Genomic DNA, 21,836 nt, shown 5'->3' with positions numbered 1-21,836 from the left:
TACCGCTGTTTCCAGGTCAGTCTTGTAGGACCTATAGAGAGCAGAGGAAGAATTCTTGAGGTCCTCTTGAAAGCCCACATTGAGTCTGACTGACATTCTTAAAGTAACATCTGCTGAAAAAACGCAGGGTAATATTTCAAAATCTTGTGTTAGCATGTGAATACACACAGGATGGAGAAACATTTGCTTGAGCTGGTATCAAATGGCAAATCAGCAAAGAAACATTTAATGAACAGTTACTTACCTCCCTGGAGCTGGCAAAAAGGTCCCTTGGGAGGTAGTCCTTTCAGGCAACTGCAACGATGCCCCGCAAGGGAGCTGTCATGCTCTTGACAAGTGGGATTGTGGAGGCACTTTTCCTGAGGCCACCTATAGCCCCTCTCACAGGAGCACCAGATTTCATTTCCAGCAGGTCTGCAGACTAGCATTAGCCAGAACGGTGAGGAGAGAGAGGATGGTCACCACCTTTATATTTATAGATAAGTATTTATACTTGTAGAATATCCTGACTTGACTCCATATTGCCCTCTGGGAAGTTCAAGAGTATTAAATGAGATTCATGTGATTCCCATTATGCATCACCATGTAAAGGATGACTGCTCTGACTACCTCAGGGGACGATGCCTACAATGATAACATGAAAAACGTATTCCTGGACATACAGTGTATGGTAGCCAGTTTCAAGGATGGGCCCTGACCATCCTATTTCTGAATACTGACACCTTTTTGTAACTCCTTCTCATACTGTACTAGGTTAGGTCTGTGTGCCCACAGAATATGGTGGAAATGATGATATATCATTTCTTATATTATGATGTAAAAGACACTGTGGCTTTCCTCTGTGATCTCTCTCTCTCTCCCTCTCTCTCATCACTTGCTATGGGGTAGCCACCTGCCCAATTGCATGAGGACATGTCATGGAGAGGCTGACCTTGTGAGGTACAAAAGCCTCCTGCCAACAACCACATAAATGGGCTTCAAAGTGGATTTCCAGCCAGAGTTGAGCCTTCAGAGGACTGCTACTCTGGTTGACAGCTTGACTACAACCTCATACAATCTGAGCCAGAGCCACCCAGCTAAGGTCCTCCTGAATTCCTGGCCCTCATAAACCGTATGATACAGTAAATGTTTGTTGTTTTATATGCTAACTTCTGGGGTAATTTGTTAAGCAGCAAGAGATAACAAATACAGAATACAAATACAATTGTGCCCTTTACATTTCTAACCAAGTGTGAACAACCCAAACAGTTTCTGATTCCACTGGGGACATTGGAAAATGCTATGAAAACAGAGCGCTTTGAATTTATTTTTAAAACTCAATTAAAGCCATATCACTAGGAGCTGTCTGTTCTAAGGATCAGCTCCTAGGTGAAGGTCCACAGAGTGACTACCCAAAGGAAAGCCATAAAATCATTGTTCCTGAAATAAGAAGGATGCTCAAGCTCTAGTGAATCTGTGGACATTGATGCAGTTTCGTGCTTCAGCATTGACAGGAAGTGGCATCCAAAGGGAGCTATGAAGCGGCCATTTCAGGTTCTGCTAGTACATATGAAAAATTAAAAACTTGGAACGCATAGATGATATTGATGGACTACTCAAAATATGAGAAATCAAAAAAAATTTTAAAAACAAGAATTTTGTTCTTGCCTCCATTTGAACATCATAAAATCCAGTATCTCTCAGTGCTAGCAAGGCAGGAACTTTGTTTAAGACAAGCTTCCCAGGTGGTGGTGCTTGAGAACTAGGACAGCTGGCATAACTTCAGAAAGAAAGCAGTAACCAGAAGGCCCAATCTCATAGCCTGGAGGTTTCTAGATTATGTCTTGCTTCCAATCCGGGTGTATACCTGGTTTCTATTTCCTGACCTATGATGCCAGAATGAAGGAAACTTGCCACTTATTAATACCTGAACCAGTCCTTGCTGTACCCACTGATTACCCAGAGGCATGGCACCCAGGAGTTTCTCATGAAAGACTGGGCAGTATCTTGGGATGTATTTTGTGACAACCAATATACAAACCACCAAGCAAACATGTGGCCGCCACTTGACATAAGGACCCTGGCTGCAGAATTTGCCAATAGGAGCTTCATTCTGGAAGGATGTAAAGTCATAAAATCCATACCTCAGGGCTTTTTGGCTTATTTCACTTGTCTCCTAAGTACAACAACCTACTCTACTAGTAAGGAGCTCAGACAGCCTTTCCCCTGATATGTCCAACTCTCCATTCTGAAGCAATGGGTCTTTGACTCACCTGTTGTCACCTCAATGCTTAAAATGTTGGTGGCCAGGTCAGTGCTGTTCCCTGGAATTGGGAAACTGAGGCTGTTCACATAAGCTTTGATAGGCTCCAGGAAGGAGGCATTTTCAAAACTGATCTCCACATCAACAGTGTACTCTGCAGGTACTGGGCTGCTTGAGGCAACTGGAAGGAAAGCACAGGAAACCATGAGAACTCACCATGGATGGCAAAGAGAGAATGTGGCAGGCAGCCCAACATTTCAAGGCAATGACAGGACTATGTGGATGCTGGACATGGCAGCCTCGAGGGATTTCTAATGAACCTTCTAAGAGAAAAAGAAGTTTGTCAACTTGTCACCACCAAACATCCCCTTCATGGTGTTCCCTCTATGACTTGGCTGTTTATTTATTTGTTTGTTTGTTTTTAAGGAATTATTTATTCATATGAGAGAGAGAGAGAGAGAGCAAGCAGGAGAGGGGGGCAAAGGGAGAGGGAGAGAGAATTTTAAGCAGGTTATGCTGATGCAGAGCCTGACATGAGGCTCAGTTTCATGACCCTGATCTCAGGACCTGAGCCAAGACCAAGAGTTGGACACTCAACTGACTGTGCCACCCAGGCACCCCATGACTTCACTGTTTAAAGGAGGAAGGTGGGACACCTGGGTGGCTCAGTGGTTGAGCCGTCTGCCTTTGGCTCAGGGCATGACCCCGCGATCCTGGGATCGAGTCCCACATCAGGCTCCCTGCATGGAGCCTGCTTCTCCCTCTGCCTGTGTTTCTGCCTCTCTCTCTCTCTGTGTCTCTCATGAATAAATAAATAAATAATCTTTAAAAAAAAATAAAGGAGGAAGGTGACTACTCTTTCTGGTCCCAGTGTCATGGTGTCTGGTCCCAGTGTCATGGTGTCTGAATTTGAAAGATTCACGGGCTAAGCTCAGGACTTGTCCTTCCTCTCCATCCTCTCACTCTGTTTGGTTTCCAAGGTCAAGGATTGCTATGTTGAAATGTTGAAACTAGACCAGACGGGGCTAGAATAGAAGCAGGGAGACCTAACAGGGGGACCTTGGCAACAGTATAGACAATAAAGCCATGGTCCTGACTCAGAAGAATGAGTCAGCATGTTTCCAAAACCATTCACTTGACATTCAAGTATTTTGAGATTTGAACTATGCATGGCTGGAAGACCTCTGGGAAAAGTCATCCGGTTAATTCCCTTTGCTTTTTGCCTACGCGCACAGCATGGGCTCTTAGTTCTTACTGTGTATCCCTGGTGTCCAGAACATGATAGGTACTCAATAAAAGCAAAATCCACAGGTTAGAATGTAAAATAAAAGATATCTCCAGCTCTTCATCACCTTTCCAAGTTGTCTCCAGACTGAATGACTCTCTGGCATTCTAGATGCATTTGCTGTCCAGCACACAGCCACCACAGGCAAGCCAGGCTATATGTATACCAGAGTGTTTTTTCATAGTTTCCTGTATCACATCATGTGTGGTTCACTAGTTGTAAGCTTCTCAAGGGCAGGGACTATTTCTTCCACTTTTCATGGTTTTACTCCATCTGGCATGGAGCTCACCACATAATAAATGTGTGCCCAATCATTTCTTGTTAAAATTATGACTCTCTGAGATAGCCACAGATTCACCTCCTTTTCACTGCCAGAATCTTTGGCTCATTTTTGGCTGACATATATTACAGGGGCTAGTTTTGTAGCTCATGATGAGCCTTCAAAAGCTAGGAGAATTTTTTACACAGATGCATTGAGAAGACAAGTTGTGGCTTATTCTATCTTATCAGCCAAATAAGGAAAAGGTTAGTGAATACTTGCAAAACAATTACTTTAAAATTTAACCCAAAGCTGGAAGTATGATGTATATTTTGCCATAAGTTAAAATTCTAGGTATGTTTTCTAAAAGGGCAAAGAATTTTCCCACAACATTGCCAGATTTGTTTAAAATTTCCCAAGGAATATTGATTTGAAGCACTAAAATAGAGTAAGTTTATTATGGGAAACACCAATGAATAAATTTTTGTTGTAGAAGCTGAAATATCTGTTTACTTATAGTGGTAAACTATGTCTTAGAAAGTTGCTTTTATTCATCAACCTTTCTGAGAACTATTTCATTTTGACATTCATCATTCAACTTGCTGTAATTAGCTCAAACTGTGAAAAAGAGTCTTTGCCAACTTTTTTAAAGGTGAGAATATATTTTAAGGTATGTTTCCTACCTATAAAAATGTAATTACAAGTAGAACAAAGTGACTTTTAAAATCCAATGCAGAAGCACAGTCTGTCATGATACCATGGTGATGCCTCTAATTTCCTGTTTTCTTTCTGATTCTTCAATGGTTCTGTGATGAAAACAAGCTTCCCAGAAGAACTGTTAACCTTAATTTGTGTGATCCTAACTCTAGACACGATACGTTGCCCTCTGGGAACATTTGCCAAAGAGGGCGGCCGCATGAGATTTACAAGGTCTGCCTTGGAGCACATTCTTTTTCCTGAAAAGTAATGCAGCAATGTTTATGCCCTCCAGTGTATTTAGTTCCAGGATTCTCTTCACCGTAGAAGGCAGTCTATCTCCTCCCATGAATCTAAACAGGATATCCTAGACGGCAGGGCTTTTTGGAAGAGTGGAGTCAATAACAATCCCACACACCCCACTTCATCAACCTCATTGTTGCATCCCAGAGTCTGACCCTGGCATGGCATCAGTGCCTGCCCGAGCACCATTCCTAACTGCTCATCCTTGAGCCCACCTCTCTGAGTTATTTTCAGACATAATTGCAGAACAAGTGTGTGTCTGGAAAGCACATGGTGATTCATGGATGCATCATTCCCCACTGAAACCAAGACAGTCCTTCCAGTGAGATCTTACAGGGAGCTGAGCCAAAAGCTTAACATACTAAGAGGAAAGTTCCTGTGCCTTTAGCAAATTCTCTTCTATGGGATTTGTGCAACTAAAATGAAAGCACCAGCTTCCAACATTCTCTTCCCCTCATCTACCTTTAATGTTCTTCAACTTCTATACAAGTTTCAGTATAACCTTCCACCTGAGTGACACTTCTCCCTAGGGATCGGTAAGGATGGGGGATGTCCTCTAGAGAAGGAATATCTTCAGCACAAAAATAGTCAATTCTTCAAAACAGTTTCAACAACATCATAATAATTCAGAAGGCTATAAGCGTGGCCTTGGAAGTCATCTATACCAGTGGTCCGCACATTTGATTGATGATTTTGTATACCTAGAGAGTGCAACACACATGGATACTTTGGAGCCTCAGCCCAGGTGAGCCAGAGTGAAATCTTTATGAATTCGTCCTAGAAATCTCAAATTTTTTTTTTCAATTCCTGCTAGTGATTCTGGTGATCATGCAGGCTTGGGATTTAATGTTTTAATTCAAATGAGAAAACCAAGAAGGTAATCCTGGAGAGCCAATATTAGCACCTAAACTTGTGGGTTTTGTTTTTTTTTTGTATGTGTGGCTTTTTTTTTTTTTTATTGTTTGTTTCTTTTTTTTTTGGCCTTTTTTTTCTAGATGCCTTTTGCTCCTATGGGGGCAAATAATTAGGTGGTCTCCAAGCATGTTTGTTCAGCTCTTCAGTCATAACAGATGGATCACAAATGCTCATAATAACAGCAATAATCATAATAGTAGCTGCCATTTATTCACTGCCCGGTAGGTTCTGGAATCATGAGGAGAGTATGTATACACTTGGAAATGATAAAACTGAGGTTTAATGGGTTGAAGCCACATGAATAGCAAACATCAAAACTGGGATTTGAAACCACATTTTCCTGACCATGTTACTTTAATCATTCCCTGCCACAGTTCCAATGGAAGAAGATAATGAAGGTGATCATTTTGTAAACCCTTTGTAAACCATTGTACCATAAAAAGAAAAAAAAAAAAACAAAGCATTATTATTAAACATGTCTTTAGTACTAGTGTGGAATTCTTAAAGTAAATTTTAAAATAGAAGCATATTCAAGGGCAAAAATATTAATACATGGAGGAATTATCTAAAACTTTATTCTATTTGTTTCAGCATAATAAATGTCTTAGAAATCCACACTGAGGAGGGTACTTCGGTGGCTTGGTGGTTGAGCATCTGCCTTTGGCTCAGATCGTGATCCCAGGGGTCCTGGGATCAAGTCCCACATCAGGCTCCCTGCCAGGAGCCTGCTTCTCCCTCTGCCTGTGTCTCTGCCTCTTTCTCTGTGTCTCTCATGAATAAATAAATAAAAATCTTTAAAAAAAAGTAAAGAAAAGAAATCTACGCTAAGGAAGAATGTATTGTGACCCCTTGTCATTGGCACTCATGGATTTTGACATTAAGCCTTGCTAGGTTTATTCATTTGTGATTTATTTAAAGATTTAAAGATTTATTGATTCATAGTAACTTTACTATTTATGGAGTGCCTCTTTTTCAGGCACTGTGCTAGGGACATGGGGTAAATAAAAGAGGCAAAGTTCTACTTTCATGAATCTTCTAGCCTCATGTAGGAGGTAAAAGTAAGTTGAAACTTCACTGTCGGGTAGTTCTGAAGGGCATGGGGAAATACAGCAGGATAAAACAACAGCGGAAGGCAAAATGAGGGTAGTGTGCTTTTTTTGGAGAAGGGTTAGAAAGGACCTTTGTAAAGCATTAAACATTGAGCAAAGATGCAATTGAAACAAGGAACTGTCACATGGATATTCGGGGACTACTCCCCCCAGGAAGAGAAAATAAGCACAAAAGCCATGAGACAGTGATTTCCACGGCTCATCTGGAGAACAGCAAGAAGATGCCCCTCCTGATCTGGGTCATTCCTTCTCCAGGTCATTCCTTCTCCTCTTGTGTCATGGCCCCACAGGCAAGACACATGGAGCTGCCACCCGGCCTTGTGTCCCTGTAAGGCCCCAGGGCAAGTGCCTGACTTTAAAGAAAAGTAGCTCAGCTGCTCAGGTGTCAGCATGACCTGCCTGTGGATGGGACCACTCGCACTCGCAGCCCCCAGGCAGGCCCACCCACGATCTGAGTTAAAAATCCCAATTCCTGCTCCTCTGGCCTCTCCCAAATCTGAGGACTTCGGAGCGGAGGAGAGTGATGTTCCTGGTCCTGTTCCAGGCTACACAGGACTCAGGAGGAACAGAGGACAGTCTTCCCACCTCTCTATAGAAGGTCCTTTAGAGGCCCTATGTGCTCCTCCTCTGCAGCCTCTGGACCATCTGATTCCAGAGAGTTTAACATGTTTGCTTTTTCTTGGGCTTCTGTGGCCTCGTGTTGTTTGCCTGAACTTTTCTGATTCACTGATGCCCCAAGTGAAGGTAGGACATCCCAGGTGTCATCGGTGTCACAGATGGAGGCCTGTCAGCAGGCCCAGAGATACAGACCAACCAGGATTTCCCCTCTCCTTTCCCAGAAATCGCTGCCCACCACACAGTACTTATCTTAAAGAGACATTTCTGGAAAGTTGGCCACAAACTCCAACAAGTGGTTCTGGGTCTTAATCATAGCTGTTTAAGCAAACAATACTATTTTTGCCTGGCAACTCTAATAGGAATCATGGCTTCTCAGAAGCTGGAGCCTAAGCATATGGGTAAATTAATCTCCCACCTGCCAAAGAATGAAGCCTGCTGATTCCAAGAGAGAAATGAGTTGATGTGATTTTTTTTTTCTCTTGACCAAAAGGAACAATGCTTCTTCATCCCCAAAGATTTGGCTCTGCTGTTTCTCCCCCTCAGCTTTGTAGCAGGTAAATATTAATACTAGTAGGTAGCAATTTGGCAACAGCACCTATATCCTACTATATCACTGTCAGCAGATAGTCAAAGGATCCTGTTCTCCCTTTAGGTTTTAGAAAGGTTTGTTCACACAGGGGAAAACCACCAGAAACCCAGGTTATGGCTCACTGGCAGGTGTGGATGGAGGGGAGGGTGGACAGCATTGCGTGTCATAGAACACTTGACTGTCAAGTCTGGAGAAATTAATCAATTCTGCTAGTTTGTCTTATACCCTAGTCATCAAAGTCAATCCCATGTAAAATTCTTTTCCCACTAAGCTGAAGACAATGCTCCTTACTCTTTACTTACAAAGCTGCTCTAATAATCATGGAATGGAATCTCGTGAGCAAGAGCCAGAAACATGTTGAAAACTAGAACTCTGCACTATGAGCATGGACTTTAGAGACAGAAAGAGGTGGGGTGAAGTACCTTCTTTCCTGGGCAGGCCATTTAATCTCTGTAAGCCATATTTTGCCATCAGTATAACGGTAATGTTTTTTCTGCAGAATTGCTGCTAAGGAGTTGGCATGAAGACCCCTGGCAAATTATGTGGCAGTAAGCCAGGCTGAAACAGCAGGTAGAAATAATATTAATTATAGTAAATGTGATGATCATAGGACATGCAGAAATCTGCAGGTGGGTCAAGAAATGCTAGTGCTATTCCAATCAGGTCTTGCCTTTGAGAGAGTTAAAACAGACACACAACACTAATTAGAAATTAAAAGAAGAAAGCAGTCCCAACACATGGAAGGTCAACCCTAAAAGCAAGCTCAGACACCAGGCCGAGAGCACCTCCATCTTGAGATCTTACTCTGCCACCACCTTCCACCTGCTTAATGCACTAAATGCCACATGTTATCATAAGAAAGATTAGGGCCACAAAAAAAAAAAATCCCAGATCTGTTCCTCAACCTGGAGAATGCACAGCATTTCCTGGACGCAGTTGAAAAAGGGCAAGCACACCCTGGGGCTGCTAGGTCGCAGAAAGATGGAGATTCCTACGCTGGCAGCCAATAATCCAATGTTCTCACTAGGTATGTACTAAAATGTAAGCAACTCCAGCACAGGGTGATGGATCTTTCTCAAAAATGTATCTGCTAACAGTCGTTCCTTTTGAAGCCAAAGAAGAACACGTGAGGATGTTTCAGCCCAGGGCCTAAGAACATTCCCAATGAAACTCAGAAACCTGGCCTGGAGAACTTCACAAAGTGACGCCGAGAACACGTTTGTGTTACATCTAACCAATAGGAAACTTCTACTCTTACTCCCCTCGGAAGATGAACCATAAGATTAAATTTGGAGCTTATTGGCAAGCCTCCAAGATAAGATTTCTATTCCAGCTCCGGGTTTTACGTCTGGCCTCTGTACCCCCCCAGACACCCTGCCTGTGCACTCTGGATCACTGCTGCCCTTCATCTCACGTCAGATCTGTCTCCAAGTCCTTTTGATCTGCTTCTTGTAGTATCTTTCACACGTGTTCCCTTTTCTCCTTTCCTATTTCCCTCGAGGGGCCAGGGCCAGTGATGGTCCATGGTGCTGGGCCTTCTCACTGCTCTCCCTAGCACTGACTTCTGTGACTAATTCATGAGGCCACAACCATCTGCCTACTTTTCACTTCAGATCATTTCCATCCTTCCCTTCCCTGTGCCAGTCTGTCAGGTGATTTAGAGACTACCTCCTAGTGTAATCAGGGCATAACTCTGGATGCATTATTCTTTCCCTCTGCTCCCCAGAAACCTCTGTGCTCCAACTGGCAGATCCACCCTTATTCTGGCCTCTGGCTCCTGGGTTTTTGTGTAGACTTCTCTTCCCTAATAGAGTTCTGAAATAGTTTTCCAAAAACACCAACTTTTATCTCATGGCATCTCTCCTCCTGCCTTCAGTGATTTTATGGGATTTTCTCTGTACCAGGGATATTTTAGGCTCTTTCAAATGCAATAGTATTTTTATAAACAAATATTTGTTTTTAATGAAAAAAAAAAAAAAACAAAAAAACCCCACAAATAAACCCCTAGATAACCCTAATAACATTTAAATAATATGGACATAGTATTTGATCTTCTCAACAACCCTATAAAGCTATAACATATATATTTGTATGCGTATGTATGTCTGTGTTTGTGTGCGTGATATGTATGTGATATATATTAATACACATACATATACATATATTTGTACATGTGTGTCTGTGTATCAAGGGCCCAGTGAAGCTATATAACTGACCAAAGTCACCTAGGAAGAAGTCCATAGTGCTCTGAGCACAAATGTGCGTGTAGATCCTACTTTTAAAGATGATTCTATCCCAAACCCTAAAAAGCCAATCCAGTATATCAAAGGGACATTCCTTTTGAGGATCCTCTTTCTCTTGGGAACTTTGTTTGTACCTTTCTGGTATTTCATACCCAGAAAGGGGGAAGGAACATCTATGTGCAAGGGGATACCACCGTGAAAATAAAAACTGAATCCTATCTTCTCACTTAACTAACACACCAAACGGAACACAGACACCTCCGTGAGGCATCTGCGGGATGTAACTTTCCTGCTGGTTTCTTTCATAGGTTTCCTGGAGAGCGGTGTTGTCTGATGTAACTTATCTGTGCTCTAGCGCCTGGTCTTTCCATGGCCATTTTTTACTTTGGTGATTTTGTAAAAGTACCAAGGCCAATCTATCTTCTGCAGATGAGGGGTTGAGTCATTAACACTTCCAAAATGACTCTAGAGGCCTAAGAGCACAGAGGATCATGTATAATAAATGGAAAAACATGTTTTTATGGTCATTTATCATCGTCGTGATTGTTTTTAATGAAAGCACATCTGGAAAATTTTGGAATGTCAAATCCTTAGATGTAGAAATGGTTTCCTCCCTGAAGGCTAACCTCTCATGATGTCACCGTGGGTCAGAAGCAGCTGGGCCCGGAAGTACAGAAAGACATTACTTTTACAACCGTATGGTCACCAACTGTCCCTGAGGAAGCTGGCAGCCAGAGCCCTGTAAGAGCCTGGAAGAAACCTGGAGCCAGAACTCACCCACAGATAGTTTGACTTTAAGAAGAAAAGTCTTTCAAAATACTGAACGGGAACATCTCTAGCTCTGTTCCTGTCATAGGGTGCAAGGGGACTCAGGGCTGGAGTAGATGTAATGATGCTTATTGAAAAGCATGGAAAGTGTGGTCTATGTGCTTCAGACAGCTTCAGGGAAGAAGGGGAGGGGGAGAGTGAGGCTCTATAAGGATATGAAACCAAGCCAAAACAGAAAAGAAAGGCAAAAGAAGAGAAAATGAGGGTATGGCTTCCCAACAAACATGTTGACACCTTAATAAAATATGATCAAATTGTCATTTCAAGCAATTGGCAAAGTTGGATCGGGATGCTGCTCTGGAAAAGCTCTAACAGACACACCTTTACTCTGGCCTCAGGGAAAGCCTGCTCACCTTGACTCTTGACTCTCTTAGGGTCAGCTTCTTGACTCTTTTAGAACCCAAGACTGAAAAGACCAAGCCACAGCACATCTGGACATGATTCAATCATAATCCTCAATGTTAAGAAGTTCTATCTTCTCCACAGTAAGTACAGACACTAAGGCAGCGGGCTTTTAGCGATAGGCACGTATCCTCAACTCACAAAGGGGTTTCTGTGACAGGGACATACACTCTCTTCATCTGTTAACTCATTTACTAAAAAGCTGGGCTCAATGCCAGGCTATAGAGATAAAGAGGGCTCAGAAGAACTCATGTCTCCTGGGGATGACAAACAGGAAGTAAAATCATTGCAGTGCATTGGGACAAATCTTGTGCTATGGGGATGTAACAAGAGCAATGGGAACACAGTGAAGCAGCCCCTCCCTGTCTGGAGAATCAATGGAAAGCCTGACATGGCAGGGGCCCACGTGAGCGGAGACTTAGGTTGGAGTCCTCCAGACCACAAAGTGGGGTGGCAGGTGGGACAGCGACCATGTGAAAGAAAACCGAAGAACAAGGGGGAAAAGCACATGGGGTCTGATAAGACTTGAACAGGTGATTGGATTTTCTCTCCAAGGCAGTTGGGAGCCGATGAGATATTTAATGCAGGGAAATAATGGAATCAGATAGGTGCTCTTCAGAGGTTACCATGAGGAAGTAGGGAACTAAGGAGAGAGCCCTTGGGAACAGACTCTTCAGGATCTTAGGAGAGCAGTGAGGGAGGAAGTGAGGAGCTTATAACATGTTGCTAAGATCCATTTAATGTCAGTAGGGAGATAGGGAATGGAGTTCCCTTCATAATTACTGCTGGAAATTAAACCTGATGGGCTTGGAGACTAGATTATGTGGATCACAGGGTTTGAAAAGTTATAGCAAATGTCATGTGATCAGACTAGCTAGAAAAGACTGCTCAGCAAAGAGTTTACATACCTGCTCGTTTTTCCCTTAGTGGCTCCTTCTCTGTTAGTTCATGTTCATGGAGAATCTGAAAGGACATTTTAGGAAACCTGTCAGTTAGTGGTAGAGATGTCTTTTCTCCATAGCTTTCTGCTCACATGCCCCCCAAAGGAGCGGAGCTTAGGGCTGCGGGTCCCAGTGAGCATCTTGTGCCCTGTGGATGGCAGGTACTCTTTAATGTGAGCTGTTGTTCACTTTTTATAGATCACCCTTTAGACCCAGGAGCGGAACAAATCACCAGATTTGAGTTTCTGCAAGTTTCTGCAGTTTGAGTCAGGTCAAGAAATATAAATTATGGTGATCTTCATTTGTGCTCTCTCCCTTAGGCTGAGTCATTCCAGCGACCTCTTAGACAAGTCTCACGACCTCTCCTCAGCACTCAGCCTGTCCCTACCCCAATCTTCCTGCTGTATTAGGGCTGTTTAGATGATTCATGCTGAGAAATCATTTTATCCTCCTTTGGTCCTTTTTCTCCTGGATGTCACTTCCTGTGGCAGGGTCTGGGAGAGCTGGCTCTAGAGTCATACTCCCTGGGTACAAGGCTGTGCCACTTACTAGCTGTGTGATCTTGAGGAACTTCTTGCTGAGCCAAAGTTTTCTTTTCGGTAAAATGGAACAATAATATTACTGGCGTTGTAGAACTATTATAAGAATTAAATGAACAGCCATGTGACACATAGCCCCTGATACAGTTGAATTGTATTGTATAGTATAATAGTTAAGAGCAAGGAATCTGCGGACATTGAGTCAAATCCTAGCTCTGCTATAAAATGATTGTGTGACCTTGGGCAAGTTATTTAACCTCTCTGTGTTTCAGGAGTCATCTATAATATAGGGATAAAAACAGACTACCTCATGAGGTTGACATAAGGGTCAAATGATTAACAAACGTAAAGCACTGAGAATAGTGTGGTGACATGGTAAGTGCTATTTGGGGACCAGGCATCACACTGTTCTAGGGGCACCATTCACAGGAACCCCTTTGTCTACACACTGCCATTTACTTCAACTCTATAAAGCTCTTCTCCTGGAATCATGCAGCTTCTTTATTTAAGAACTAACTTTGAGGGCAGCCCTGGTGGCTCAGTGGTTTAGCGCCGCCTTCAGCCCAGGGCGTGATCCTGGAGACCTGGGATCGAGTCCCACGTTGGGCTTCCTGTGTGGAGCCTGCTTCTCCCTCTGCCTGTGTCTCTGCCTCTCTCTCTCTCTCTCTCTCTCTCTCTGAATAAATAAATAAATCTTTAAAAATAAAATAAAATAAAGAACTAACTTTGATTGGCTTTGCTGTTGGGATCATTGCCAATTCTGCAGCTGGTAACCACACCTTGACCTGACCTGGGCTCCCTAGCTCATCCCTACTAGGATGTGCTTCCCAATCCAAACTCCCTTCAAGGCTCAATAGAAGAGCCAGATAGCCCTACCTTCTGGGCTATGTCCTTTACCATGAACTCCACATACCTATGAATACCACCCAAGACAGAGCTCCTTCTACCATCTGTGGTGTCTACCATTATTTTCTAGTTATCTCTCATCAGAACGATATTAAAAAAAATAATTCCTGAGATGTATCCAACACCCTTGTGCCAGGTATTGCTACGTACTTGATGTGTGCTTTGGTATTTAATCCTCATGACCATCTAAGACATCGATACTATTATTACCCACATGTCACTTATGAGAAAGCACAGTTACAAAGAGGTCAAAGGACTTGCCTAAGCTCATGCAGCCTTTAAGGGCAGACCCAGGACTCAAACTCAGCCAGCCTGACTGGGAGCCTGCATTTGTCCATACAGGCAACTAAGTGATCTTATCAGGAGATACCCCAGGAAACTGTGGTTGGCCTCAGTGACCCAGTCTCTTACTCAGCACCCTTTCTCTCTCTCTGTTGCCTCCTCCTATGCCCTCCTTCTTTTTGATGACAGTATTAACATCCATGAGGGTCTGTAGAGGGGGTGTGTACCCCGTGTTCATAAATGTTCTTGAAGTAACAAAGAGAGGAATGATGCAAGAAATTGGAATTTCAGAAGCCCATTTGCTATTTTATTTGCAGTGGGCCTATTGTAGCCCCACTTAAATGCATGAGAACCAAAAAGGAGCAAAGTTAACGCATAGAGATGGTTCCTGTCCAGCTTCCCCTGGAGTCAGCTGGCTTTGGCTCTGTGCCTAGGCAGAAGGCAAGGGTCTTCTGCTGCTTTCCTGCCTCCATCCTCCCTGGGGCCTGAGGGCAGGGAGGGAGGAACCACCAGAAAGTGTTCTTGGTCCACTCTTCATGGGCTGTGATTAGGGGACTCAGCCTAGGAGAAGGTGACCACTGGCAGTCACTGTTGGGAAGCTCTCCAAGGTCTAGATTTCATTTTCTCCATTCTCCAGAAGGACTAAAGAATTAAGGTTAAAAATCAAAGTGCAGTCATTTCCCTCGTACGTGGGATTTCCATCTGTGACCATAAAGATCACTTTCCTCAGCTCTCCCAATCCAACTTAGCAGGGCTGGGATATGGGGACAAAATCTGCCTTTTTAACATGAGGCCATCTTTTTTGAGAAACACTACTTTTTAACTACTTTCTGCCTCCTGATGGTGATATCCGGAAGTGTCAGGGGACATAACTGCAAAGTGCTGCCCTGCAGCTCTGTCATCTACTACTTCTGTTGTCCATTGAGGATACACAATTTCTTGTGAGAATTACCTACTTTTTATTTTAAGCTGGGCAATCATTGGGACAAATGGAGGAAAGACACTGAAAGCAAATACAGTCTCAGGGGAGCCCCCTGGTGGTGGTGGTGGTGGTGGTAGTGGTGGTGGTGGTGGTGGTGAATATCCTTGGCCCTCCCAACTTTGAGGAGGTACAAAGAAAGGGTTTGCCAGGACATGGGGCCTGGATTTCAACAAGGCAAGGCTGGGCGCTAGAGTCCCACCCAGCACTGAATCCCACCACCTCCTCTTCTTTGTAGTTGGAAAAGTCATTCACTCATCCTAAGACTCAGTTTCTTACATTATGGGAAGTAATGTTCTGAGGCATACCAGATGCTTGTAGAGTTTTGGCAGCGGTGTGTGTCTGTGTTTTGCAGCCAGCCTGGGGTCACTAAGGGCTATCCTTGCCCTCCTTAGTTCTCATGTGACCCCAGTTTAGGGACCTTTGTGACTCTGGCACTTAACTTTTCTCTCAAACGTTGGGTGCTGAGGAGAACTCGCAGGGGAGCATGGATCTTGCCAGATGAAATAGTTATTTCAGACAAGAAAACAGAACCTCCAGGAGGTCTCCCTCTGCTCGTCCATGTAGAGGTACCCAGATGAGCAGCTGAGGACAATGGCCATCTCTGTCCAAAGAGGATTTCCTGATGGCCAAGTCTCAGCCAGAAGACACAAGGTCACCAATTCCAGGAAATGCCCCACCTTTTGGGCATGATGACTTTCAAATAATTGTGTATGGAGGGAAGAGATGGCCTAAAGAGGACGTGAACAATCAGGATTGAGAGGTGGCGTGTTATGGGCAGAAAACATAATCCCAGGGAAAAGGATGACAAACAAGGTAATCACCAAAGACCCCCAGAGGTCGCCAAACCTCACTCATCCTCACCAAGGTACTGTCACTCAGTCCTCTTTTTTTCTTGACCTGGAATCCCCGATTTAACAACTTTGCTTCTGGTTAGATCAATTGTCTCAGCAACGATCAGAATGTCTCCTCACAAAGGCATACTAACCTGGGTTTATTTGTTCTAGTGTAGGACAAATAACCAACAAACCTGAAGGGCTTGCCGTACACTAGCCACTGTGCCAAGGACATACATGTCCATGCATGAGACTTTCTAATCCTCACGATAAACCAGTGAAGGAGATACTATTTATTCTCATATTATGTAGAGGAGTCAGGTTCAAGGAGATGAAGAAACTTGAAATTTCCAAAGCTAACCAGAGCTGGGATTCAGATTCAGCCATGAGGTTGAGGTTGAGAGTCTACATCCTTGCTCTTCAAAATGCAGTCACTGGAGCAGGAACAAGGGTGATTTGTCAGAAATGCCACATCTAGGCCCCACCCCAGACTTCCTAAGCTGAAATCTGTATCTTAGTAAGGTGTGCAGATGGGTTAAGGCACACACTGAAGTTTGAGAGGCTCCATTATTGCACTTTTAAAGCCCATCCCCTCATATTTGCACCCATGCATGCTCATAGCCATGTTATCCAGAATAGCCTAGAAATGAAAGCAACCCAAGCATCCATGAATGGATACATGATAAACAAAATGTGGGATGTGCGTACAATGGATCATTATTTGAACTTAAGAAAGGAAGGAAATTCACACGCCTATTACAACAGAGGTAAATTTTTAGGGCATTATGCTAAGTGAAGTAGGTTAGTCACGTAAAGGCAAATACTTTAGGATTCCACTTACATGAGGTACTTAAAGTAGTTGAGGTCATAGAAAGTAAAATAGCGGTTGCTAGGAGCTGGGGGAAGGTGAGGATGGGAAGCTGTTGTTGAATAGGTATAGATTTTCAGTTTCGCAAAGTGAAAAGTCCTGCAGCCTGGTTGCATGGTAATGTGGCTCTATTTAACACTAACAAACTATACACTTAAAAATGGTTGAGACCGTAAATTGTATGCATGTTTACCACAATAATTTTTAAAAGCTCATCATCACAAGTTGCATTTAAAATGATAGATGATGTTGGCAAATTGAATTTAAAGAAAATATTTTTTAAAATAAAATAGTAGAAGGGAACTGAGTGGCAGCTTAGGGCAGTATAAGCTGATGAGGCGGGTTCAAGTTCATCTCTCCAGTGAGGGGTATCTTATGCCTTTGGGTTGTATGAAGATACCATATTTCAAAGGCAGATGTAGAGAGCAAAAGTGGGACCCTTTGGGGTGGTGGTGGGAGTTTCCGGGAGATGGAGTGTGAACTCTATCAGCAGCCTTGGAAAGTCACTGACATATCCCCTGACCAGCCTATGCGCCCCCCAGATGGATGGAGGAGCTTTGTTAGGGCCACTACAGTGAGGACCAAGCTGGAATAGCAGGAGGGCAAAGCTATGGCCATGAATGTTAGGAAACTCTGGAGCAGAGGTACAGCTGACCCCACTGCTCAGATCATCTCATGCTTGGGCTTTCCCGCTACAGATCTGAGTAACTAGAGCTCCACACTGACCCTGCAAATTCACAGGAAGTATAATATTTCTCTCCTATTTATTTGAACAAGCTGCCATTTAGTTAAGGAAAGAGGCTGAAGGATGTTCCCTCGACCACCACTGATGCCAGAGTATGGTAAGTTATAGCAAAGTAGACACACTGACATCCATTTATGTTCACTACTCCACCCCCACATTTGCAACATTTTCTCAAAGGCCCTAAAAAAATTTCTAAAGCAATTTCCGTCTCTGACATTCCCAGGAAATCAGAAAAATCTGACAAGGAAAAATATAGCAGACATGGGTGTACTCACCAAAGGATGAACAATAGATTCTAAATTCAAGTTCAATGTAGCTTGGGAAAAATAAATCACAATAAGCATGAAGCACAATGTGGTTCTCCTTGGGGATTTCATTTCTTTAGGATTGAGTTGCTTTGCCTGAAATGTAAATATGACAGTTTAGAGACAGAAGAATTTGTTTATCAAACATAGAACCAGTAAACCCTGTTTAGAAGGTCACACGGCAAAAGGAGGAGGACAGAGGGAGCATCAAAATATCAACTTTAGAGAATATTCTCTCCTCCAGGCCGGAGGCTGACAATATGGTCAGGAAGGATGAGTGTTGGGAAAGGCCCTGTACAGAGGACAAAGATAGCAGATGTTTGGGTACCTTTCCTATATATACATGGAGAAGGAGAGACAGAATGAAAGAGAAAGGAGAAAGAGGGGAGGGTACAACGCAGGAAAAAGAGGAAAAGCTACAGAGCAAGAAATACTTCAAACATTGTGATCCAGTACACATAATAAATGAACAAAAGGATCCAGAGTACAATACCTACCTTTGCTACATACAACGCACTCATATTTTCAATTCAATCTTAACCTATCTTGCCCTATCTTTCCTTTTAATTTTGGTAGCAACCCATTAAATTGACCTCCTGATGCATATTGATGGACTATGACCCATTAGTATGAAAACTCCCGGACTTAGTCATAAAAATATAGGTTGTATTTTACAGTCTTTTATAGAACTATGGTGCATAACATAGAATATTCATATAATATGTCCCATCTAATGCACTGATAAGATGCTGGTGATTTCTGATACCACGTCTGTATAATGCTGGCGATTAAGGTGAAGTTTTTGGTGACTGGATTAATCATTGCTGCATTAAAAAGTCAAGTATCAGATTGCATCATCCCAACCCTCAAGGGTCTGGGGACCCAGACAAACCACTTTGTACATATTCCTTTCCTCACTTTTTTATGTCCATGTATTTTTGTGAAAAAGAGCACTACATCAAGAGGCCAAAAGATAGAGATTAAGATCCACGATCACCGTTAACTGTGTATCCTTGGGTAAGTCACTTATCTTCACTGAGTCTGATACTCCCCACCTATGAAATGAGGATAGTTATACCTCCTCTAATCTAAGAGTCCTCACAGACTCTCCTGAGACTTAGATGATTAAAGCCATGAAGAGCCAAAGGGGTGCAGGCTGGTCATTAGTGGAGTCCAGAGGGCGGCCATCAGGAAGGGCAGGCCTTGGCCCAGGCAGTGCGGGGTGAGCCAGGGACCGTGGCCAGGATAATGCACAGATGGTAGCCAAGACTTACATGCCAGGGAGAATTGTGTTTCAATCACCAGCTGCCGGCTGCCTCCTTTTCCTCTTCCCCAGTGGAAAAGAGAGAAGCATAAGGCCCTGGAAAACTGACCCAATTTGCAGATCTGGCAATCAAATACATTTTTAAAATTCTGCAACTCAATGACTTTCAGAAAACGCTTTGCAATTTAGGTTACGAGAATAGATATCTCAACCAGATGCATCTGCTGTAGGGCAATCATAGCAACCAGTTCTTTGTTCAAAGGGAACAGGCTTTTGTGAGCACTAAGCAGACTGAGCCTGGTGATAACAACTGCTCCTGGGACAAATTGAGTACAAAGGGGGCAATTTAACCTGTTCAGGCCCACCTTAGTGCACTCTACTACCTGGTTCCAGATAGAGGCAGTTAGTCAAGAGGATGAGACATAGTAGCTGAATGGTTAATGAAATTCCTTTGACAAGTGACAGCCAGGAAGGAACCCAGGTGTTAGAGGGTGTAGAGCTGACTCCATATCCTTTCCACCATTTCCCACTGTTGGCCTTGTGGTCAGAATTAGTAAGAATTATAATATCCTCAAATAGTCATATCTGGCCCTTTTGTATAGGCCACTGGCCAGTACTACCCAGTGGCCCCATCTTTCCCCAGCCTCCCTAGGGACAGTTCTTGATTAAATTAACACTCTTCTCTTCGTTGACCTATTTAGTGACAACAAACTCACAAGTCAATAGTGGTGTAGAAGGCACCCTGCTGTGGGGAAGGGAACTTTCTCTGGAGGCAGGAGAATGGGGACAGGTACATAGTCATCTCTTGTACAGTTAGGGCGAAGGTTGGGTTCTCCACTTGACAGAAGAATGCCACCTTGTTGACAGAAAGGTAATATTAAAAATATTTGACAACCAGTTTGGTTTGGGCCTGGCCAAGATACCAGCTGAAGATCAATTCTTTCAGTGTTCCTACATTTTGTTCGATACCTGAAGACAAAATTCCTTTACCTATATCAATAATCTTTCATTAACCCTCCGGCTCACAGCTGTGAGGAAGCCAGTGGAGGCAGTTTAATTTGGCTAATGGTGAAAAAAAAATCTAAATTCACCCAATTAAAGGCAGGGAGTAGAACCCCAGAATCAAGGCACTATATATTCAGTAGAGTCCCTTTGATTGCAAATCCCCTAGAAGTTCATATGCACTCTACATTCCTGGATGAAATGGCCAACAATAGCCAAGAAGCACAGAGACAAACAGGCAGAGAGGAAAGAAAATTATTTCCTGTCGTTCTCAATTTCTTTCTCTTTTTAAGTCCTAAATCCTGGATACTCTCTATTAAAACTCAGCAACATGAATGAGCTGGCTGTGTCTTAGAAAAAGCTGGGAAATATGATCTCATGCTCAGCACAAACCCTGGGGTGATGGGCCACTTCCGGATCTTCTCTGGCCCTATTTTCCTGTCTGTGAAGTTAGAAGACGAGGAGAGGGAAGTCAAGCGTGCTGACATCATATGCCAGGAATAAGTCCTCAGGATTCCCAGCAGCACTGCATTTATTTGCAGGATGGGGGTCTGGCTTCCTTGAAGCAGTCCCATAATGACGTTGTCTTGAGGAGTGATTATGTGTCAGGAACTGCCACTGCGAGACCGACCTGAAACGGACCAAGGACCTGTTCTCCCACATCTTAGGAACCACCAGTGCTTAAAATCAACTGCTTTCCTGGAAAGCCTTCATCAGCCCGGACCTGCCCAGACTTTGGGGTAGAGGGGAAGCAAGTGGGCTTGGGTGCCTTTGCAAGGTTAGAAGCACGGTCACAAAATAGCCACATCTGTGAGGTCTGATCCCCCAATGTCATCATCAAGTTGTGATTGCCAGCTCCATCTGAGTAGGGCAACAGTGAGGTTCATTCTGGAAAGGATTAATTTCCTAAGCTCTACACAGCTCTGCCTTTTTATGCTCTCTGGTTTCCTTAGCCCCTCTCCCCCGGGACCCTCCCCTGGATACTCTTCTGGATCCTCTTGAGGAAGAGGAAGGCGGGGTGACAATGTGACTTGCTCTGTCTCTCAACTGGTGCGTCCTCCTGCCTCCAGCCCAGGGCTCTACTCCCTACCCTAGCCCAGCACACTGTCCCTTCCCTTAGCATTGCCTAGAGAAAAATTTCCCTGGAGTGTTTGTGCATCATCTCCTTCAGTGGTTCTTATCCCTGGCTGTACATCAGAACCATCCGCTGAGGAGTTTCTTTTTTTTTTTTTTTTCATTTGCTTATAAATTTGCTTGTTTTAAAATCACCATAGGCCAATTGAATTAGAACTTCTGGGGGTTGGGAGTCAATATTCTGCATCCATCTGAGCTGTTTCTGATGCATAGGGAGGTTTGAGGTCTGCAGATCTGTATGTTCAACAATCTATTGCTCTTTCCACATTCCCCTGCACTGCACTCTGGTACACTGGTCTATAGCTTTCTCTGCTAAAGAAATTATGTAGAACCCGAAGCTCAAGGGGATGCATTTAGAAAGCAATCAGTCAATGGTGAATGAATGAATGGATTAATGGAAGTGTGGGCTCTGAAGTGTTCCACCTCATAGCTTGTTTGTTTTTTTGAGGGGGGGGCAGGGGGAGAGGGAGAGAATGTTAACCAGGCTCAATGCTCAGCATGGAGCCCAACACGGGGCTCGATCTCACAACACTGAGATCATGACCT

At 43.5% G+C, this 21,836-nt stretch overlaps 1 protein-coding gene across 7 annotated transcripts in view; it reads right to left on the bottom strand.

Annotated features, from left to right (window-relative positions):
* Positions 1-21,836, bottom strand: part of ADGRF5 (adhesion G protein-coupled receptor F5) — a 101,732-nt gene that overhangs the window by 37,524 nt on the left and 42,372 nt on the right. For 4 of the 7 annotated variants that reach the window (XM_041721832.1, XM_041721822.1, XM_041721848.1 and 1 more), the window contains exons 2-6: positions 17,861-17,986; positions 12,398-12,452; positions 2,253-2,423; positions 245-421; positions 4-113 (exon numbers count right to left, since the gene is read on the bottom strand). In XM_041721832.1, coding sequence (XP_041577766.1) covers positions 4-113; positions 245-421; positions 2,253-2,423; positions 12,398-12,452; positions 17,861-17,962 — 615 coding nt within the window. In that variant the 5' untranslated portion in view covers positions 17,963-17,986. Of the gene's footprint in view, positions 1-3; positions 114-244; positions 422-2,252; positions 2,424-8,438; positions 8,561-12,397; positions 12,453-17,860; positions 17,987-21,836 lie in introns of those variants that run through there. The other 3 variants (XM_041721838.1, XM_041721878.1, XM_041721858.1) reach the window with 2 other exon arrangements.

The sequence above is a fragment of the Vulpes lagopus genome, chromosome 1 (genome assembly GCF_018345385.1).
Source record: "Vulpes lagopus strain Blue_001 chromosome 1, ASM1834538v1, whole genome shotgun sequence".
Taxonomy (NCBI): domain Eukaryota; kingdom Metazoa; phylum Chordata; class Mammalia; order Carnivora; family Canidae; genus Vulpes; species Vulpes lagopus.
This window is presented reverse-complemented; position numbering and strand designations above follow the sequence as displayed.